The sequence below is a fragment of the Antrostomus carolinensis genome, unplaced genomic scaffold, assembly GCF_000700745.2.
Source record: "Antrostomus carolinensis isolate BGI_N321 unplaced genomic scaffold, ASM70074v2 scaffold23962, whole genome shotgun sequence".
Lineage (NCBI taxonomy): Eukaryota > Metazoa > Chordata > Aves > Caprimulgiformes > Caprimulgidae > Antrostomus > Antrostomus carolinensis.
In genome coordinates this window covers 24,712-41,278 of record NW_010300605.1, presented here as the reverse complement: position 1 = coordinate 41,278, position 16,567 = coordinate 24,712, and the positions used below count along the sequence as shown (strand labels likewise).

The 16,567-nt window shown below is 39.1% G+C and overlaps 1 protein-coding gene across 2 annotated transcripts; it reads left to right on the top strand.

Moving 5' to 3' along the window:
• The first annotated feature begins 751 nt into the window (after positions 1-751).
• On the top strand, positions 752-12,280 carry GNB4 (G protein subunit beta 4). Of its 2 annotated transcripts, XM_010163195.2 has the most exons (9): positions 752-821; positions 5,243-5,281; positions 5,957-6,063; positions 7,007-7,070; positions 7,918-8,080; positions 8,279-8,345; positions 8,487-8,688; positions 9,917-10,133; positions 11,408-12,280. In XM_010163195.2, exons 1-9 carry the CDS (start codon positions 765-767, stop codon positions 11,512-11,514), a joined length of 1,023 nt encoding a protein of 340 aa, XP_010161497.1. In that variant the 5' UTR covers positions 752-764; the 3' UTR covers positions 11,515-12,280. The 2 variants fall into 2 exon arrangements, with proteins under 2 accessions (XP_010161497.1, XP_010161498.1); XM_010163196.2 differs by lacking the exon at positions 5,243-5,281 and having other exon boundaries at positions 765-821.
• The last annotated feature ends 4,287 nt before the right edge of the window (positions 12,281-16,567 follow it).

Genomic DNA, 16,567 nt, shown 5'->3' with positions numbered 1-16,567 from the left:
AAAGTGTGCTTAGATGCAGTCTTACTGTGTATTGATCTTTTTATTAAGATTGCTTTGAGTCCTTGTTCAGATGAGAACTGCTTTAGGCTGCTGTGGGCTGTACCAGCATTAGGATGCTTTTAGGGATGGTGCCATCTTTACTGTCCCTTTTCACTGTGTGGGTGCTTTCAAAAGGAAAACATTGTGCCTTGCCCAATAAAAATATGGAAAAAATATAGAGAACCTGCTATTTCAGCTGTAGTCGAAGAGTAAAAATTTTAATCTTTAATTAAAACAAAAACTGCCTTGGATATCATGTGCAAAGGTACTTGTGTCATGGCACTGATGAGCTCAAAGGTGTGGTTTAAGGTGACCACTGCAGTCTTTGCTCTCTGTTGCCATCTTGGGGTGAAGACTGATGGTCTGGGAGGATTCAGGGTCGCTGAGAAGAGTAGAGTGGTGTTACAAATGTGTTCAGTAACAGTGTTTTCAGAGTACAGTGGGTGGCTCTGTTGACAGTTGCTTCTATATACAAAACATACTTCATTTAATTCTGCTTTTCATGGTAACTCGAGAATGGAAATAACATGGGTCTTGCCATATTTATTAGTGTACTAAAGGGAATATCTATTTGGAAGTCTTTCTGAAGGCAGAATAAATATATACAGGTTCGTGAGGTTTTGTGTTTTGTTTTTTAAAGAGGAGAAAGTGATACTGAAACTTACTTTTCTTCCCTCTTATTGGCAGATTTTCTTCACCAGTGAAGTGTGAGAAAGAGACTGAAGATGAGTGAGCTGGAACAGTTACGGCAGGAGGCAGAGCAGCTGCGAAATCAAATCAGAGTAAGAATTGCTAATTGCTTATTTTTCATTGTAAAGTTCCTCCTTTAAAGAGATAAAGTGTAAAGATTGCATCTATTTCTTGCTTCTGTTGTGCAGAGCTTAAAATAGTTTCATAATATTTGTTAAAAAATCAGAAAAGTAAGCCAGTACCATAATGAAATGCATTCATAATACTTGAACAAAAGGTTTTATTTCCTGTTGAAACTGGCTGTGTTTTGTTATTAGAGAGGTGTGTGTGTGTCTGCAAATTTTTTTACTTTGGATTTAAAAAAAAAATGTGAGCAGCAAACTTCTATAACCTAGGTATGATATCTTGGGTTTAAGGCTGTTAGAAAAGCCTGTTTCTGGGCTAAAAGTGACAAACTGCACTGCCATTCACGAGAAGCATGCAGGTCAAAGTGTGGAGTGAGACACAGAAGCTCATTTCCACAGGCCCCATTTCTTTGCTTCCTGTTGAATTTATTTATTTATTTTTTGAAAATGTGGTTTCCCCAATATGTGCTAATTTTTTGTTGAAATTACTCATTGAACATCAACCAAGCATGAGCTGTCATGCCCAGAGTCAGTTTACCAGGAATCTGTTGCGACACGTCTGTGTTTCAGTGATGAGGTCATCAGTAGAGAGAAAAGTGCAAAGGATAATAAGAATCCCCAAAATCTGTTTATTCCTTGTCAGAATTTCCTTATCCTGAACACGAAGCATTCATAAATATGACTTATATGGGAATGCCTTATTTGCCAACATTCCTGTCAGCTAAGGCTATAGGTTTCTTAGCATATGTTGTGTGCACACCGGCTTTTTTAGTGTGGCATCTGCTGGCAGCAGCTATTTTGGGGTGGTCTGCTTGGTGCAGTGGATGTTAGGCTGCTTAGTGCTGTCAGCCACGTGACAGTGACACTTTGTGTGTTGGGGGCAAATGTTGCTTTCGTGGTTGCTCATTCAGTGTTGTCCAAGGAGAGCTCTGTCTCCTGTCGTTTTCCCTTAATACACTAATGAAAGACGAGGCAGGGGTCAGTCAGGGGTGTGGCACTGCCTACCCCTTCTAGCGGCTCTGTAGAGAAATGCAAATACATTTTAGTTTAAAATACTTTTTTCTTAAATTTAAGCTTTATTACAGCATTGCACACATAAAAAGTATACATGATTTTCCAGTTCTGCCTCTGCCTGATGTGTAAAGACTTGCTCATTATGTTGGGGTGAGCCAGTGAGTCTTAATTCAGTCTTAGTAATCAATCAGTCTGGTTTTATGCAAAATTGTTTGGTGTGAAGAAAGAGATACCTGGCAAGCAGGAGAGCTAGAACTGTGCTACAGGAATGTTTGTGTTTTGAATTTTGAAGCAAAAAAACCCTAATTGTCCCTTTGTATAAGGACTCCATTTTGTGGCTTTAGGTCAGTGGAACATTTCCCTTGTAACTCTGTCACCCAAACTTGTAGCTGAGAAAGGATGAGGAGCCATGGCTGTTGCCATTGGAGCTGAGAAAGGATGAGGAGCCATGGCTGTTGCCATTGGAATCATTTGGCTCAGCATTGGCAATTAGTGTCTGCCTCTTTGGATCTGAGTGCAGGGTTGGATACCTTATACTTAATTTTAACTTAAGATTCATATACAATTAAAAAATGCTCCTGATGACTTAATATTCCAGAAACTTTCTGACCAAATAATTCAGTTTCATATTTGTATAGGTGACTATTTATCTTCCTTATTAAATCATTGCGCAGTTTTCTTTCTAAATAGGTGTTTTGTTTGGGGTGGGTAAGAGGATAGATGTAAGATCTAAAAAAGAAATAAATTAGGTTTTTGAAGTGTCTAGAGTGTCTAGGGAGCTGGTAATTTTCAGGAATTATTTTTGATGCACTCCTAGAAAGAGGTGAGGTCACTAAACAGCATTTGATGCATTATGTATAGCTGGCAGTTTGCTGTCTTAATTCTTTACAACTCTTGGATTTTACCAGGTATTTTCTCTAACAATATAATCACGAAAAGTCAGCTTTGAGCTTATAAGTGAGTTCCAGGTAGGATTTTACCTAGCAGCTTCCTAAAGTAGAATGAATTGTGGTGTTTAGCTGTTAATTTCCCAATAGACTTTTTGTATGTAGTCTGCAATGTTTTATGATTTTTAATTTTTTAATTTTTTTTTACAATATCTAGGTGATGTGAGTACCTTTGCCTCCCCATGCAGTTACTACAGCTGTAGCTCTGTTCTGTACACAGACAGACTACAATGGAGGGATAAAACAAGGCTGCATACATTTTTAGTACAAGAAGTTTGAAACATCAGTGAATGATGAAATGTTAGATAGCAGGATGTGGTTAAAGTTGATTCCTAGTTCTGCCTATAATAAAGTTCCCACGTGATGCACGTCCCCACTTTGAGAATTGAAATTTAGGATATGATTTTTTAAAGTGTTGCGTACTTGGCACATTGTCTTTTGAAATTGAATGATGTTTTGAACAAATAAAATGCTATTTAAAAAAATATATATAATTTTGGAAAAAAAACCTAAGTGTGTATGCCAGGAAATTGTAGGGACTGCACATTGATCAGTTTTTCTCACAAATTTTGCATTGCCTACTGCATGAACTGAGAAAAATCTACAGTTATATAGAGGAACTTTTAAATATTATAACACTAATGATTCTGTTAGGATGATGCCTATGCAGAAATGACAGTTAAAATACAGGAATTAAAATAGCATGTTAAAATTTTGCTTTTCCTGCAATTTTGCCAGTCGTATGGCAAGTATTAGCCTCAAGTATAGATGTTGCTAGTAGCACTTCCTTGAAGAAAAATTGCTTGGTTCAGATTGCATGCAGAATTCATTTTATGTTGAACATCTTCAAGTGTTTCAACTAAGCTAAACAATTAAAGTTGTTTAAAATTCAGTGTGTTTCTTCCTGTGGATGAAATAAGTCCTGAGTGCTAGGGGATTTGCTGCTCTGGTATTTTAAACCCCTCCTGATTCCAGACGTCAACATTTTATAAATATTTCTACAGTTCAGACATTTTAAAAATAAGTTGAGATGACTTAATCCACTCTCAGGCTTGCTTGCTGGGAGGAAGGCTATAAAGGGTGGTCAAAATAAACACACACTAAAAAATTGTTAAAGCTGCAATGTCAAGTAACTCTCAAGCAAGATCCTAGTCTGAATGCATTGATGCAGTTCCAAAATCCGTGAGTAAATGTTTCCTTTCCTCCTCTCAAAGAGGACGTTGCTGTTAGGGTACAGAGAGAGCACTTTATTCGGGCAGGGGGACACACAAATTAGGGGTGAAGAAGGCCAGCTGATGTTTGTGGGTTGCCTGCTTTGCTGGTTACAGAAGTCAGAACGTATCTGAAGAAATTGTGAGGAGTTACAGAGGGTCTTGTGGCTGATCCTTCAATAGTGCTGTCGATAGTTTTTATCTGTAACTTGTGCTACAGAGTTCCTGTCTAATTTTAAGCCAATTATTTTAAAGCATGCTTCTCAGAGGTGGTTGCTGACTCTGTGCCTGTTCTTGTTTTTCGAAGACAGGAGCCTGAGTTGCAGGAGTGCAGCGCAATCACAATTGTAACTGAAACCAGGTTTTGCAAAATTGGAGTGTTGCAAACCAGGCTCAGTGGTGCTTGCCTGTGTGTCAGGTGTCCAACCTGTTACTTTGACTGTACAAAGAAAAGTAAAGTTTGCTTTCTAGGTAGGGTTGAATTACATGCAGAAAGTCAGTCATATGTCCATAGAGTCTTAAATAAAAAAGGTGGGAGTATCTGTATGGAGACCTGAGCACCATCCATCCTGTGAAATGAGTGAAAGTGTTAGTTGACTGTTTTTTTCCCTTTGTTTTATATGGAGTGCACCAGCACCTGAAGCTTTGGTAAGCCTGCTGTCTGTCCTGCTCTCCAGGTCCTTCCTGTTAATCCTCATCCTGCCTCTCATAACTATCATCATCACACCTGCTGCCATGGCAAGGAGAGTTAATGCAGGAGCCTCATCTAGCACAGAGCTTGCTAATCATGTATAATATGTGGTTGCTTTTTCAGGTGGATCAGTTCTTCCTCTTGCTGCTCAGCACACCCTGAGCAAGCACATCCACACCAGGGATGGAGTACAGGGAAGAGGGTAGGCGCTGGGACTTGAGGATGGTTCCAAAAGCCTTTGAATCACATAGTCTGTAGAAAGGGAGATTCAAAGGTTGCTGGGGCATGGCCCTTCCTAAGTCCCTCTTCCTTCACTACCCCTCAGCTTGTGTACCCAGTGCTTTAGATTCCTTGGACAACTAAACATATTACGGTGGCAGAAGGCATAGTGGCATGTAAGTTGTTGGCTTGTGGCTTTTTGAGTGTGGTGAAGTGTAGATTAAGAGGGTTTTTTTTACTTTAGACACTTTCACTGGATGATCAGTGTTGCCTTTTAGATTCAAACTGTTCCATTCTTTGTTTCAGGATGCAAGGAAAGCATGTAGTGACACAACTCTTGCTCAGGTATGTTCTTGATTCTGTGTATAGGCTGTTATTTGATATATAAAAAAATAAGATTCCTCACAGTTTGACTGTAACATGTTCCTGTCTGCTAACTGAAAGAATAAAGTGAAAGAAGCCTTTGGAAATGTGCTGTGTATTTATACAGTTATTTAAAACAAAACAACCCCACCAAAACCAAACAAATAAACAAAACAGCAAAAACCCCCAACCAGTCAAAACCCCCTGCATCTTAATGGGTCCTGCTTCCAGTTTACCTTTTAAATAGGGTATGTTTATTGTGTTTAGTATATTTAGAAAGACTTAAATAAATGTCTTTTTAGCTGTATTTTGGAAACAAAAGTATTTTGCATTTGAAGTTCTGCCAGGCTTTAAAAAGTAACAGTGCAGTAAATATTTCAGGATTCTCTTCCATTGGTTTTGATTGAACACTTTGACTTTATAGTCTGAAATAGCCTCAGTATTACATAGTATTACTTTAAAAAACTTCCTGAAGTTTCAAGTACAGTCATTGTGAAGTGTGTTAGTGTATCCGAGGTTGTACGCTAGTATCCTTTTTTTTTTTTTATGTTGCATGCCAAGATAGATTATTTTCTATCAAAGTTCAAATGTATTTAGCTATCTTGGATATTAAAAATAGTTCTCAGTATCTCAGGCGTTTGTTTTATTTATTTTTAGATCACAACAAGTCTGGACTCTGTGGGTCGAATTCAAATGCGAACAAGACGTACGCTTAGAGGTCACTTAGCCAAAATCTACGCTATGCACTGGGGATCCGACTCAAGGTTTGTACCAGTGACCCTTAAACCTGCAGTTTAAGGGTCAGAAGTCAGATTGTCAACTTCAGAAGTAACATCAGGTTTTGGGAGCCATATGGTACCACGTTGGTGCCCTCGCAGGGGGATTGCAACACACTACCGTAGTGGGTTTTGCATTTGGTGTAATTTGCCTTCTTAAAAACAGTGGGGATTGCACAGTGGTGGTGGAGAAGCCTTCATTGAAAGGAGAGGTACTTTGCTTGTTCTTACAACAGGCATTTAGCTTTTTCCTCTTTTTAGTTTTATCTAAGTACTTGGAGTCTGTCTAAGCAGAGGAGAGTATGTGGTAAAGCATATTTTTTGGAATAATGGATATTGTATTTTCCAAGATGTTGAGTAATTCTGTAACTTCTGTGAAAGCAGAGCTGTAATAACTTTAAGAACAAATTTTATTTCATTGAAAAAAAAAAAAAAAAAGATCCTTTTGTACATAGCAGGAAAAGTTACTTGGTTTCTAGGAGGGAGTTTTGTTATGCTGCCTTTAGAGCAACTGGTGGTCAGGTGTTAGTAGAGCCTTGTGGTCTGTTCTCCCTCATCTAGTCCAGAAAGAATCTGTAATCTGCTCTCAATATCAGATTTATTTTCCCCTAAATGTCTTGTTTATTTTATGTAGCTGTATAGTTAAAATATTAGTATGTGAAAAATAAAAGCAGCCGTGGAAAAAGTTCATAAAACATGTTTTCAGTAAGTTATCTAGTTCTGTCCATTGTTAACCATGAATCCCTGTGGACACAGGGGATCCTTTGGTCAGGTATTATATAGCTCTTTGCAGATAAATAAATAAAAGAAATAAGAGTATAATAATGAAATCAATGAAATTTCTGAATCACTCGATAATCATGCATGATGTATTTCTATTTTGAGATTTGTTTGTTTGTTTTCTATTAACACATTTTGTGTTTATATTTAGGCTACTAGTCAGTGCTTCTCAAGATGGAAAATTAATTATTTGGGATAGTTATACAACAAATAAGGTAGAGTTATTTCTAATCCATATCAACAAGTCATGCACAATTTGTGTGTTTGAGGGGGGTTGTGTCTATTTTTTACATGTTTGCAAGGCAAAAATGAAAAGAAGCAGCCTTTCTAATTCAGGCATAATTTTTTTTGTTTTTTGTTTTTTTTTGTGGGGGGGACTAGCTGTAGGTTGTGCTTTTAGGCAGTATGTGATGTTTTTGCTCTAGTTTGCTAGTGCAGTTTGTAGCTATTGCTCTCTGCCTGGGTGGTGTTGCTTCTGAAACAAATTTGGTTTTAAATCAGAAATACACAATGTCAGAATTTACAAGGAGGCTTTGCTTTTGAGAGCAGAGAAAGTTGTTTGGTGGGGTTTTTTATTATTTGGGGGGATTTTGTTGTTTGTTTGGGGTTTTTTTTTTTTTTAAGAAAAAAGCTGTGAAATGAAAAAAGCTTAACTAGTGTATGGAGCAGTGATCTGCTGCTGTAAACTGTCCAGTCTCCATGGGTACAACCATCCCATTTTATAACCTGTAGTTCAGAGACGTAGAAGAACTGGACAAAGAAATTGAAGTAGATTAAACAAATGTTGTAAATGTTTAAGTTTAGAATAACTTTGCTCTTAAATAATGTTGTACTGTAGTTCTATACGTCAGCCCCAGAGTCTGCTGGTATTTTTCATCCTAGTATGTATGTACAAGTATGAACATGGGTTGTAATATGCTCTAAACTCAAAATACTGAGATGTGGTCCGCAATCTACTTTGTGTGTTTAATCTACTATAACTCATTAACTGCTATGAATGACCCCAGTGAAAAATAAAAGCCAACATGTGATGTAGTGCTCATGACCTCTCTCCCTCTGAAGATGCACGCCATTCCTTTGAGATCCTCCTGGGTGATGACTTGCGCCTACGCACCGTCAGGAAACTACGTGGCCTGTGGTGGACTGGACAACATCTGCTCCATATACAACTTAAAAACCAGAGAGGGCAACGTGAGAGTGAGCCGAGAGTTGCCAGGGCATACAGGTCAGCCCTATTCTAAAACATACTTGTTTTGTTATGGCACCAAATGAAACAATCTGGCTTTGGAAGTGTCTTGTGAACTGTGAAACAGTGTTGTTGGTTTACAGACTAGCTGTGGGAGAACTTTAATCACTGCTCTTAGATTGTAAACTTCAGTTCTTACTCCTGGGTCTGAAACTAACAGAACTGTTTTGTTTTTAGGATACTTGTCCTGTTGTCGCTTTCTGGATGACAACCAAATTGTCACTAGCTCAGGAGACACCACTTGGTGAGTTTTTGAGATGCCTTGGTCTCCCCCCCCTCCCCCAAGTGCCTTAATTTGTATTTAGAACTTAAACTCTCAAATAACAAAATTTGTTAACTCTAATTAACAAATAACATTGTGTTAATGTTGTCACTTTATCTGCAGCGCTTTGTGGGATATTGAGACTGGTCAACAGACCACCACATTCACTGGGCATACTGGCGATGTGATGAGTCTCTCTCTAAGTCCAGATATGAGGACTTTTGTTTCGGGTGCCTGTGATGCCTCCTCGAAGCTTTGGGATATTCGAGATGGAATGTGCAGGCAGTCGTTCACAGGGCACGTGTCAGATATTAATGCAGTTTGTGTAAGTGATTATTTGTATTTCCACATGGGAAGAAAGGGGGAGGATAAAAACTGTAGTTGCATGAATCCAGCTTGTGGTCTACTGGGTTGATTTAAAATCAATTACTTTGTTAGGATAGAGGCTGTTAAATTGTATGTAACGAAGAAGATTGTCTAATAACTTACAATGTAGTTTGTAACTGAATTATTATCACCATTATCTGTGATGCGTTGAAGTGTTCTTGGAATGATTTCAGCTATGTTTTTATTCAGTAACTGAGACCTTAGTTTTTTTTAAGAAGCAAAGAATAGAGGAGGAGAACTTTTTGCACTGTGGCAATGTGTTAAAAACTGAAAATTGTAGATAAATGTGATATGCTGAGAGGGAGCAAAATAGCCAAGCATCCTCAAAGTGTTTTGTTGAACCAAAGTGTACTTGATATTTTCTGTTGAAAAGAGCTTTCGGCGAAATATTCTGGAAGGCAAAGTTAAAATTGGGACTTATGTTGAATATTCATCCCTGGAATCATTTTGTAATATTTATAAACTGGATTATATTTCCTCTATGTCATAGTAACGCTATGTTCTGATCTGCAAGATACAAGCTCTGATAAACGGGGAATGAAATCTAAGTCTAAGCTGCATCTGTTTTTGATAAACATGAAAAATTATTAAGGCTGAGAAAATACCAAAAGCATGACCAGTAGAAAAATGCAGTTCCTATACTTAGACCTGAATCCCAAGATGTGTTGAGCTCTTTTCATTCCCATTTCAATCAATTTGGCTGTTGTAAGAATGACTCGTGATTTGGAGTAGGTTTTTTAGTAGGAAATTGCCATCTTCTATCTTGGCTGAGCCAGCCTGGCTGACCAGCTCAGGATGGAACATCGTGTACCACTTCGCCCAGCTCTTCCTGGCCCACAGCCAGGACGCGCATAGTTACCTTTTCCTACATTTTGTGGGAGTTTGTTGCATCCCCTTTGACTCCTGTTACACTTCATGCAGGAGCTGCCTGGGTAAAATTCCAGTCATACCAGTGTTACCGATACCGTTCTAGAAGTGTTTCCTTGCATAGCTCTGTATATGTATTTTTTTTAACATGCAGATTTTGGTTTTTTTTTTAAAAAAAAAAAATCATTCTGCCTTTATCTAGTCACCCTGGCAGAACAATCCTCTGATGTTTTTGAAACCATGCATGAACAATGTATTTTTGTGGTGTCAAACTCCTGTCTCTTCATTAAAACTTCCAGTTTTTCCCTAACGGACACGCATTTGCCACTGGATCTGATGATGCCACTTGCCGGCTCTTTGACCTACGTGCAGATCAGGAGTTGATGATGTATTCACACGACAATATCATCTGCGGGATCACTTCTGTAGCCTTCTCAAAAAGCGGTCGCCTCTTGCTAGCAGGTTATGATGACTTCAACTGCAACGTGTGGGACACCCTGAAAGGGGAGAGAGCAGGTGAGTACACGTAGCTGTAATGAGCTGAAGTTTTCCATTTCCTTAGCAGAAGATGGATATTCACAATCTATGCAAAATGCAGAGCCAGTTCGTTGCCAATGCTGTTGCTGGTGTTACAGAATCTGCTTGCTTCCTTTTAACACTTTCTTCTTTTGGAATGGTATCCTTTTTTATTGCATTTGGTTATATCTTCCAGTTGTTGCCTTGCACTAGTTTCATCTATATGATGTGTGGAATAAAATCTCCAGTCAGTACTCCTCTTTTTGGGTGTTGGCCATTATTTATCTGTGTGCTGGAAGATAACAGCTCTTGAGGCTGAAGAACAGCCTCTAAAATTACGTTAACATCTGCAGAACATTTATTTCACTGAAGTGTATGAAATTAAGTAATACAAAATTATACATTTGCCTTGACTTTTGCACCCATCAGAGGAAGTAATTCGGCTAGTAGTAAATTACACTAGTCTTTTGCTTTGGGGACCACAGTTTCCTGCTGCTGTGAGGGAGGGGAGGTGAACAATTTTAGTCCCTGAATGAGTCCCTCTGTCAGGATAGGCAGCTCTTTTATAGCATAGCTATGTCTGTCTTGCTTTGTACACTAATTCAGATGATGGAGCCTGGGTCAGTTCTGAACCTTGATTCTGCTGTTCACACTGAAAAGATAACCTTTTCCTTAAGGAACGTGGACAGGCTGAGATTTAATAGACCTGGATGTGGTACCTTGGGAGAGCAGAGAAGCACAAGAATGGGTGGAAGGAAAGCAAAAGCAAAGCAGGAAGAGGCAGGGTACAGTGCTGCTCTTCTAATAGTCTGACACAATACACGGGGGATTTCTGATCCTGAGGGTCTGCAAAACATGGGAGACTCGAGGTAGTTCCTGTATTCAGGGCGTTGTCAGAAGATAACCACATTTGGTTTTGGAAGCACTTGGATGGTTGAAATTGTGGACAGCATTGCTGAAAACAGGGAAAAAACAGTAGAGAGCCTGACTAGGGATGAGGAGATCTTTGGGGCAGAGAGAAGGAGAAGTGATAAGGGCAGAGAGAAAAATGGAGACAATATTGTGTGTACATATTTTTAAAAACATCGTTGTTGAGGTTCTTGATGTGGCTGTTGTGATGTGTACAGTTCTTCAGGGTAAAGACAAAGAGGATGCTTAGATCTTGCGTTACATCTTTTTGTAGCAGTTCTGAAGACTTACCTGGGAGAGCAGAGTAACAGCTGAAGTCCTTGAAATCCTGTGAACATTAACTTTCATTGCTTCTTCTTTTCCAGGTGTCCTTGCTGGCCATGACAACCGTGTCAGCTGTTTAGGTGTTACTGATGACGGCATGGCTGTAGCTACAGGGTCTTGGGACAGTTTTCTCAGAATCTGGAATTAACTGGGAGCCAAACATGTACATTCTCCATTTGAGATCTGGAGAGATCAATGCTGCAGCCTATAGCTGTGAAATAACATTTCTACCTTGTATTTGCAGGTGAAGTTTTTCTATTCACTGATTATTACACAAAAAGGCTTTCTGTAAACTAGAAAAAAAAAAAATCAAGTGAAGAAAATAGGGGAGGGGGGAAGAAATCACTGACTTTTTAAAAGGGGCCAGCACACATAATCATGGTGACCGACAAACTAAGAGCCAGTCTTTTTGTTTTTGGTGGTTTGGTTAGATTGTCCTTGAAGGGTTTTTGCTTGTGCTCAGTCTGCTAATCCTGTACCTTTTTTTTTTTTTTTTTGTACATAACAGAATATACACATTATAGCAGCCAATCATGTAACATTTGTCTGTATGTAAAGAAATATGTTTGCATTTTTTAAGGAACTACATTTATAGCTTTGCTTTTAACCCGAGATGTCACTTCTGAGTTTTGTAGTGGATGAACTAGATTGCTGTTTTAAGTGTTTTTGTGAATTTACTGTAGATAAAGCGAAGCCAATGGTATGTATGTGTTTTTATAATGGAAGGCATTTGAATTTTTTTTAAAGGCCCTGGAGACTCCCAGTTAATACCAACCGCCTTATTCACTCACTTCTTTACCTGCTTGCCTATTTTTAATCGTGGGGGTTCTTCCTTCAAGCCAGTGGTTCCTGGTTCATCCATTGGCAGTCATGGCCTCCAAACACCAAGGAGTTAACTGCCAGGCAGACTTGCAACAACAGCAAAAATAATTTAAAAATAAAATAAAATTAAAAAATAAAAAAAAATGCGGTTCCAGAAGTTTTCGCTTCCTTACTTCAGCTTTTCACATCAGCTGTTCCACGCAGTCCTTGGGTATGGAAGCCAAGTGACCTGCATTGCTGTTGTTAAGTGGCTGAGTGCTTTTCCTTTTGACAATTCAGCTCTAAGGACATGAGGTGGTTTTGGCCCATCACAAACTGTAGCTGATTTGCACTAACGAAATGGTTTGGCGTGACGCTCGGTGTGCAGAAAGCAGCGGATTGGCAAAGCTTGCTCAGTTACCACAACCCACTGAGACAGGCAGGAGGGCTTTGCTTAGATTCTTAAAGAAGATTTAGATGTGCAGTTAATGGCCTGTAATTCCCCTCCAAATCAGGGGGCTGCCAAAGCGTACCACAACCAAAAGCGCTTGTCAGTTACGTGCAGCGTGAATTGTAAAAGGAATCGTGTAACTTACAATCAACCAAATAACCTTCAAATCTTCGTACTATAAACTTAGGGACTTGCTTGTTCTCCTGTGCTCACAGAGGTCTTTACCATGGTGGCTTATTAGATGCTAATTGTTCTGCAGCTCTGACACTGTAAATAGCCATTTCCTCTCTTCTTCCTGATTTTATTCTGATTTTGATGTCAGCTGCTTCTAAATGATAGGTTCTGATCAAGTACAGTGGAGTGTAGATAAAGGAAAATCAAGTGACTGATGCCCACTTGAAACTACCCGGGAAGATGGCTTAACTTGTTGGTGCCTGGCAGCACGCCTGCGCTTGCAATGGATGTTCTCTTGGGGATCTGAACATCTGTGGCATTTTGGGAAAGGGGAATTAAGTCTATTGGCTTCTCTTAAGTGACTTATTTTAAAGATAACGTGCATTTTAAATCATCAGGTTGGAAGATAATGTTAATCTGCCCTCATCTGAAGCTACGGGGAGTCTGGGTATCTCTGGGTCAGGTAGTAAATCTAAGTGCCCGGTATCTTGTAAGATACCAAACCAGATTTGTGGCTGAGATAACTATTTGTCAAGTTTCTGCCATTTGTAATCCTAAATTTCAGTACTTCCAGACCGTGCCTGTAAACTTGCCATGTCTGTAATGGTGAAGGTGCCAATAAATGTACCAGTGAATCACAGTAAATTCACTTTTAAAAAAAAGAGAAAGGTGCATCTTGTGCTGGAGAAGTGTACGTTTACTGACAGCAGACTGTGGTGTAGGACCAAAATCACCCTGTATTGTATGGCACAGGAATTCCTCAGCATTTTGCTTTATGATCTGTCTGCGTTAACGGAACTCTTATGGAATTCTCGTTACTCTCTTTAAGTGAGTGGCTCTTTGGGATCTTGCAGACTTGGTTTATTTTTTTAGTGGTGCACTTGATTATTGTTTTTTAACTCACAGCTGCCTTGAGTGAATCATTCTGGAAATTTGTTACTAAGGAATTTTAAGAAAATATTCTTTTTTCTAAAAAAAATTCTTTTCCATAGAAGTGTGTTTTGAACCAATTTCCTAGTCAACACCGTTGTGAAGACAGGTGCCATTTTTACGTTCTGGTATTAAAACTAGTTTCTACTTGTGAAACTCCAAAAACAATTTTACAAATGTATATAACTTTTCTTAAAAGTTCAGGTAGACTGTAATCATGGTAATGGCTCTCGTACAGGTATTACTGCAAATAATTTCACTGTCATTGTTGGATGGGCAATTGTCTGTTGGATTCAGCTGCTTTTCAGATAAATAATAAGGAATGCCAACTACTTGCTAATGAGCTTTCCAAAAGCATCATAAGGAATCTCTGCCAGGTTTTGCTGTTCAGTTAACCAGTGTTGGTAGTGCTGCAGGTCCCGAGGCGGCTCCTTCTGTGCCGGTGCACGAGGAAGCCTGGAAGAAGCCCAAGCACAAGTGGGAAAACAGTCTCCGTGCTTCTTGGGAACATGTAGAAAGCTTGAGCTGGATCCTGCCAAGGTGATGTTTGCTGTTTGATTACTGTCCTGAATATAGTTTAGATTTGGGGGTTTTTTTAAAGCCTCCAGATTTAATGTAACACACTGCTGCTACGTGAGGCCAAGTGCTGAACTTGCACAGGCTCTGGTATTTCCTTAAACAGCTGTCGGTGACCTTTCGAGTTTGGTGCCCTTATGAAAATGGATGCAGTTTTAATGGTAAAACCTCGAACTCCTCCTGAGATGAGGGAGGTAATAAAATGATCCTTCATGGGTTTTACTTACCTGGCTTTTATTCCCAGCTCTGAATCTCAAAGAAAATGGTGTGTGCCTGTGCTTTAATGTTGGCTCAAGTACGCAGCTTGTGTGATTTCTAACTTTGCACCATGACAGCAAACTCGATATCCAGCAGGTTTTGCAGCACTAGCGGGTACATCTTAACCTGTTTTTAAAAGTTTGTTGCCAATCTACATCGTTATCTGAATTTCAGATAATTTGTGTAATTACAGAAATGGAGTAACTAAGAACGTTGTGCCAAAACGGTGGCAAGGCAGCTCTTTCCCAGCCTCTCTTCTAAAAGGTCACCAGGTTATGGCTTGGAAAGTGGAGCTATGGGCTTTGTGTAATGAAATTTATTTTATTCAGGTGCAGTTTCTTGTCAGCAATTTCTGGTGTTGATTTAACTTTGCAATAGAGAATTCTCATCAGGCAAGTGCCCTGCTTGGGCTTGTTCCCATGTAGCCTCGGACATCTGTTTATTGGTAGAGATACTGGTTGGGATGCTGGAAACTACACAAAGCTGCTACGTGGCATCTTGCTGATGTGTCCTCGCTTCCTCCAGTCACGTGGGCCTGTTTCCATCCGTCTCCAGACCTTTGTTTTTTAAATTTTTAATTCTCCCCAAACATCGCTATCCTCTGCCTTGCTAAATTGCAGATAAGTGGCAGTACCTGGCAGAACTGATAGTTCAATGTATCGCCAATGTTCTGTACCCTGTGAAATGGAACCTGGATTAAATGGGCTTTTCCCCCTGCCTAAGGAGAGGGCCTGACCCTGACTTGGCGAAGCTGAATTGATGTCACAGCTGGTCCTCGTGTGCTTACTGTAATGCATGGGTTGGAATAGTGAACTCTTTAATTCAGTTAGTGTAACTGCTTGTCCCACAATGAAGTTCACATTACTTTTAAGGTGGAATGAAAACATTGTGAAAACATTCCAAGAGTGCTTAGTCTTTTCCTCTTTGAGGACACTGTCACCTCCACTAGGTTTAGTGCTGTGCTTTAAGATGTTGGTGAGAGTATTGGCTAATTCAACTAGTTGGTATAAATGGTTGTGTAGCAGAATGACTGATTTTTGAGATAGCATTTCCTGTAAAAGTAATTAAGCATGGGTTGATGGTGCACTTTGTATACAGTAATCTGGCATGCATGCTGGTCAAACTACTTCCTACACTTCAGAGGCACCACGAGCCTTTTTATCCAGTTGCTGGTTATGTAAAATACATGCAGAATGTTAATGCAGTGTTGTTATGGTAAATGTGTGAACAGTGTTACTAATTGATATAACTGATAACAGATTACATGTGCCTGACATTCTTATACCACACAGTATGTTTAGGTTTTAACTAATATGGACTTCGGTGGAATAGTCTTAGGTATTTCAAGCCTTTGTTTTACTTACACAATGGTGCTCTCTATTTGTGTTTTTTCTCCTTTTTTTAAAAAAACAAAAGCATCTGAACACTTGTAGTACATATTACATCCAAAGGAGTCCAAAACAAAACGCTTCTACACATGCTTGACATTAATTTGCCTTTAGTTTCCAGCATTTCTCATCAGCTAGGTTTCTTTCTTTCTTTTTTTTTTTTTTTTAACTTGTTGCTGACTACTTTGGAAAACTTTGGTAATGTTACCAATTATGAAGTGATTCTGCACTGCCTTTGGATTGTGTATGTATTCAGAAACAGTCTTAAAGCTTTTATTTAAGCTATTAAAAAAAAACCAGGGACTTGTGCCATTTGTTCTTTAACAGTGCTGTTGTAAAAAGACTTCCCTGTGAAAAAAAAAATCACTTGCTATGAACTCTGTTTATAGCTTTTTTTTTTTTCCACGATGGATCTTTTTCTTTGTATTTGTACAGTGGCTCAGTGAAAGATGTTGCCATGAGTTGATATTGTAACCAATAAAGAAGTGCTTTTAACCAGACTGTGGCACTTGTGAATGTTTTATTAGGGCTGTAACAGGGAATGGCCCCTGCCCTAAAAAACAAGATTGTTCCTGTGGCCCTGAATGGGGACAGAGCAGTCACACCTCCAACCATAAGTTCTT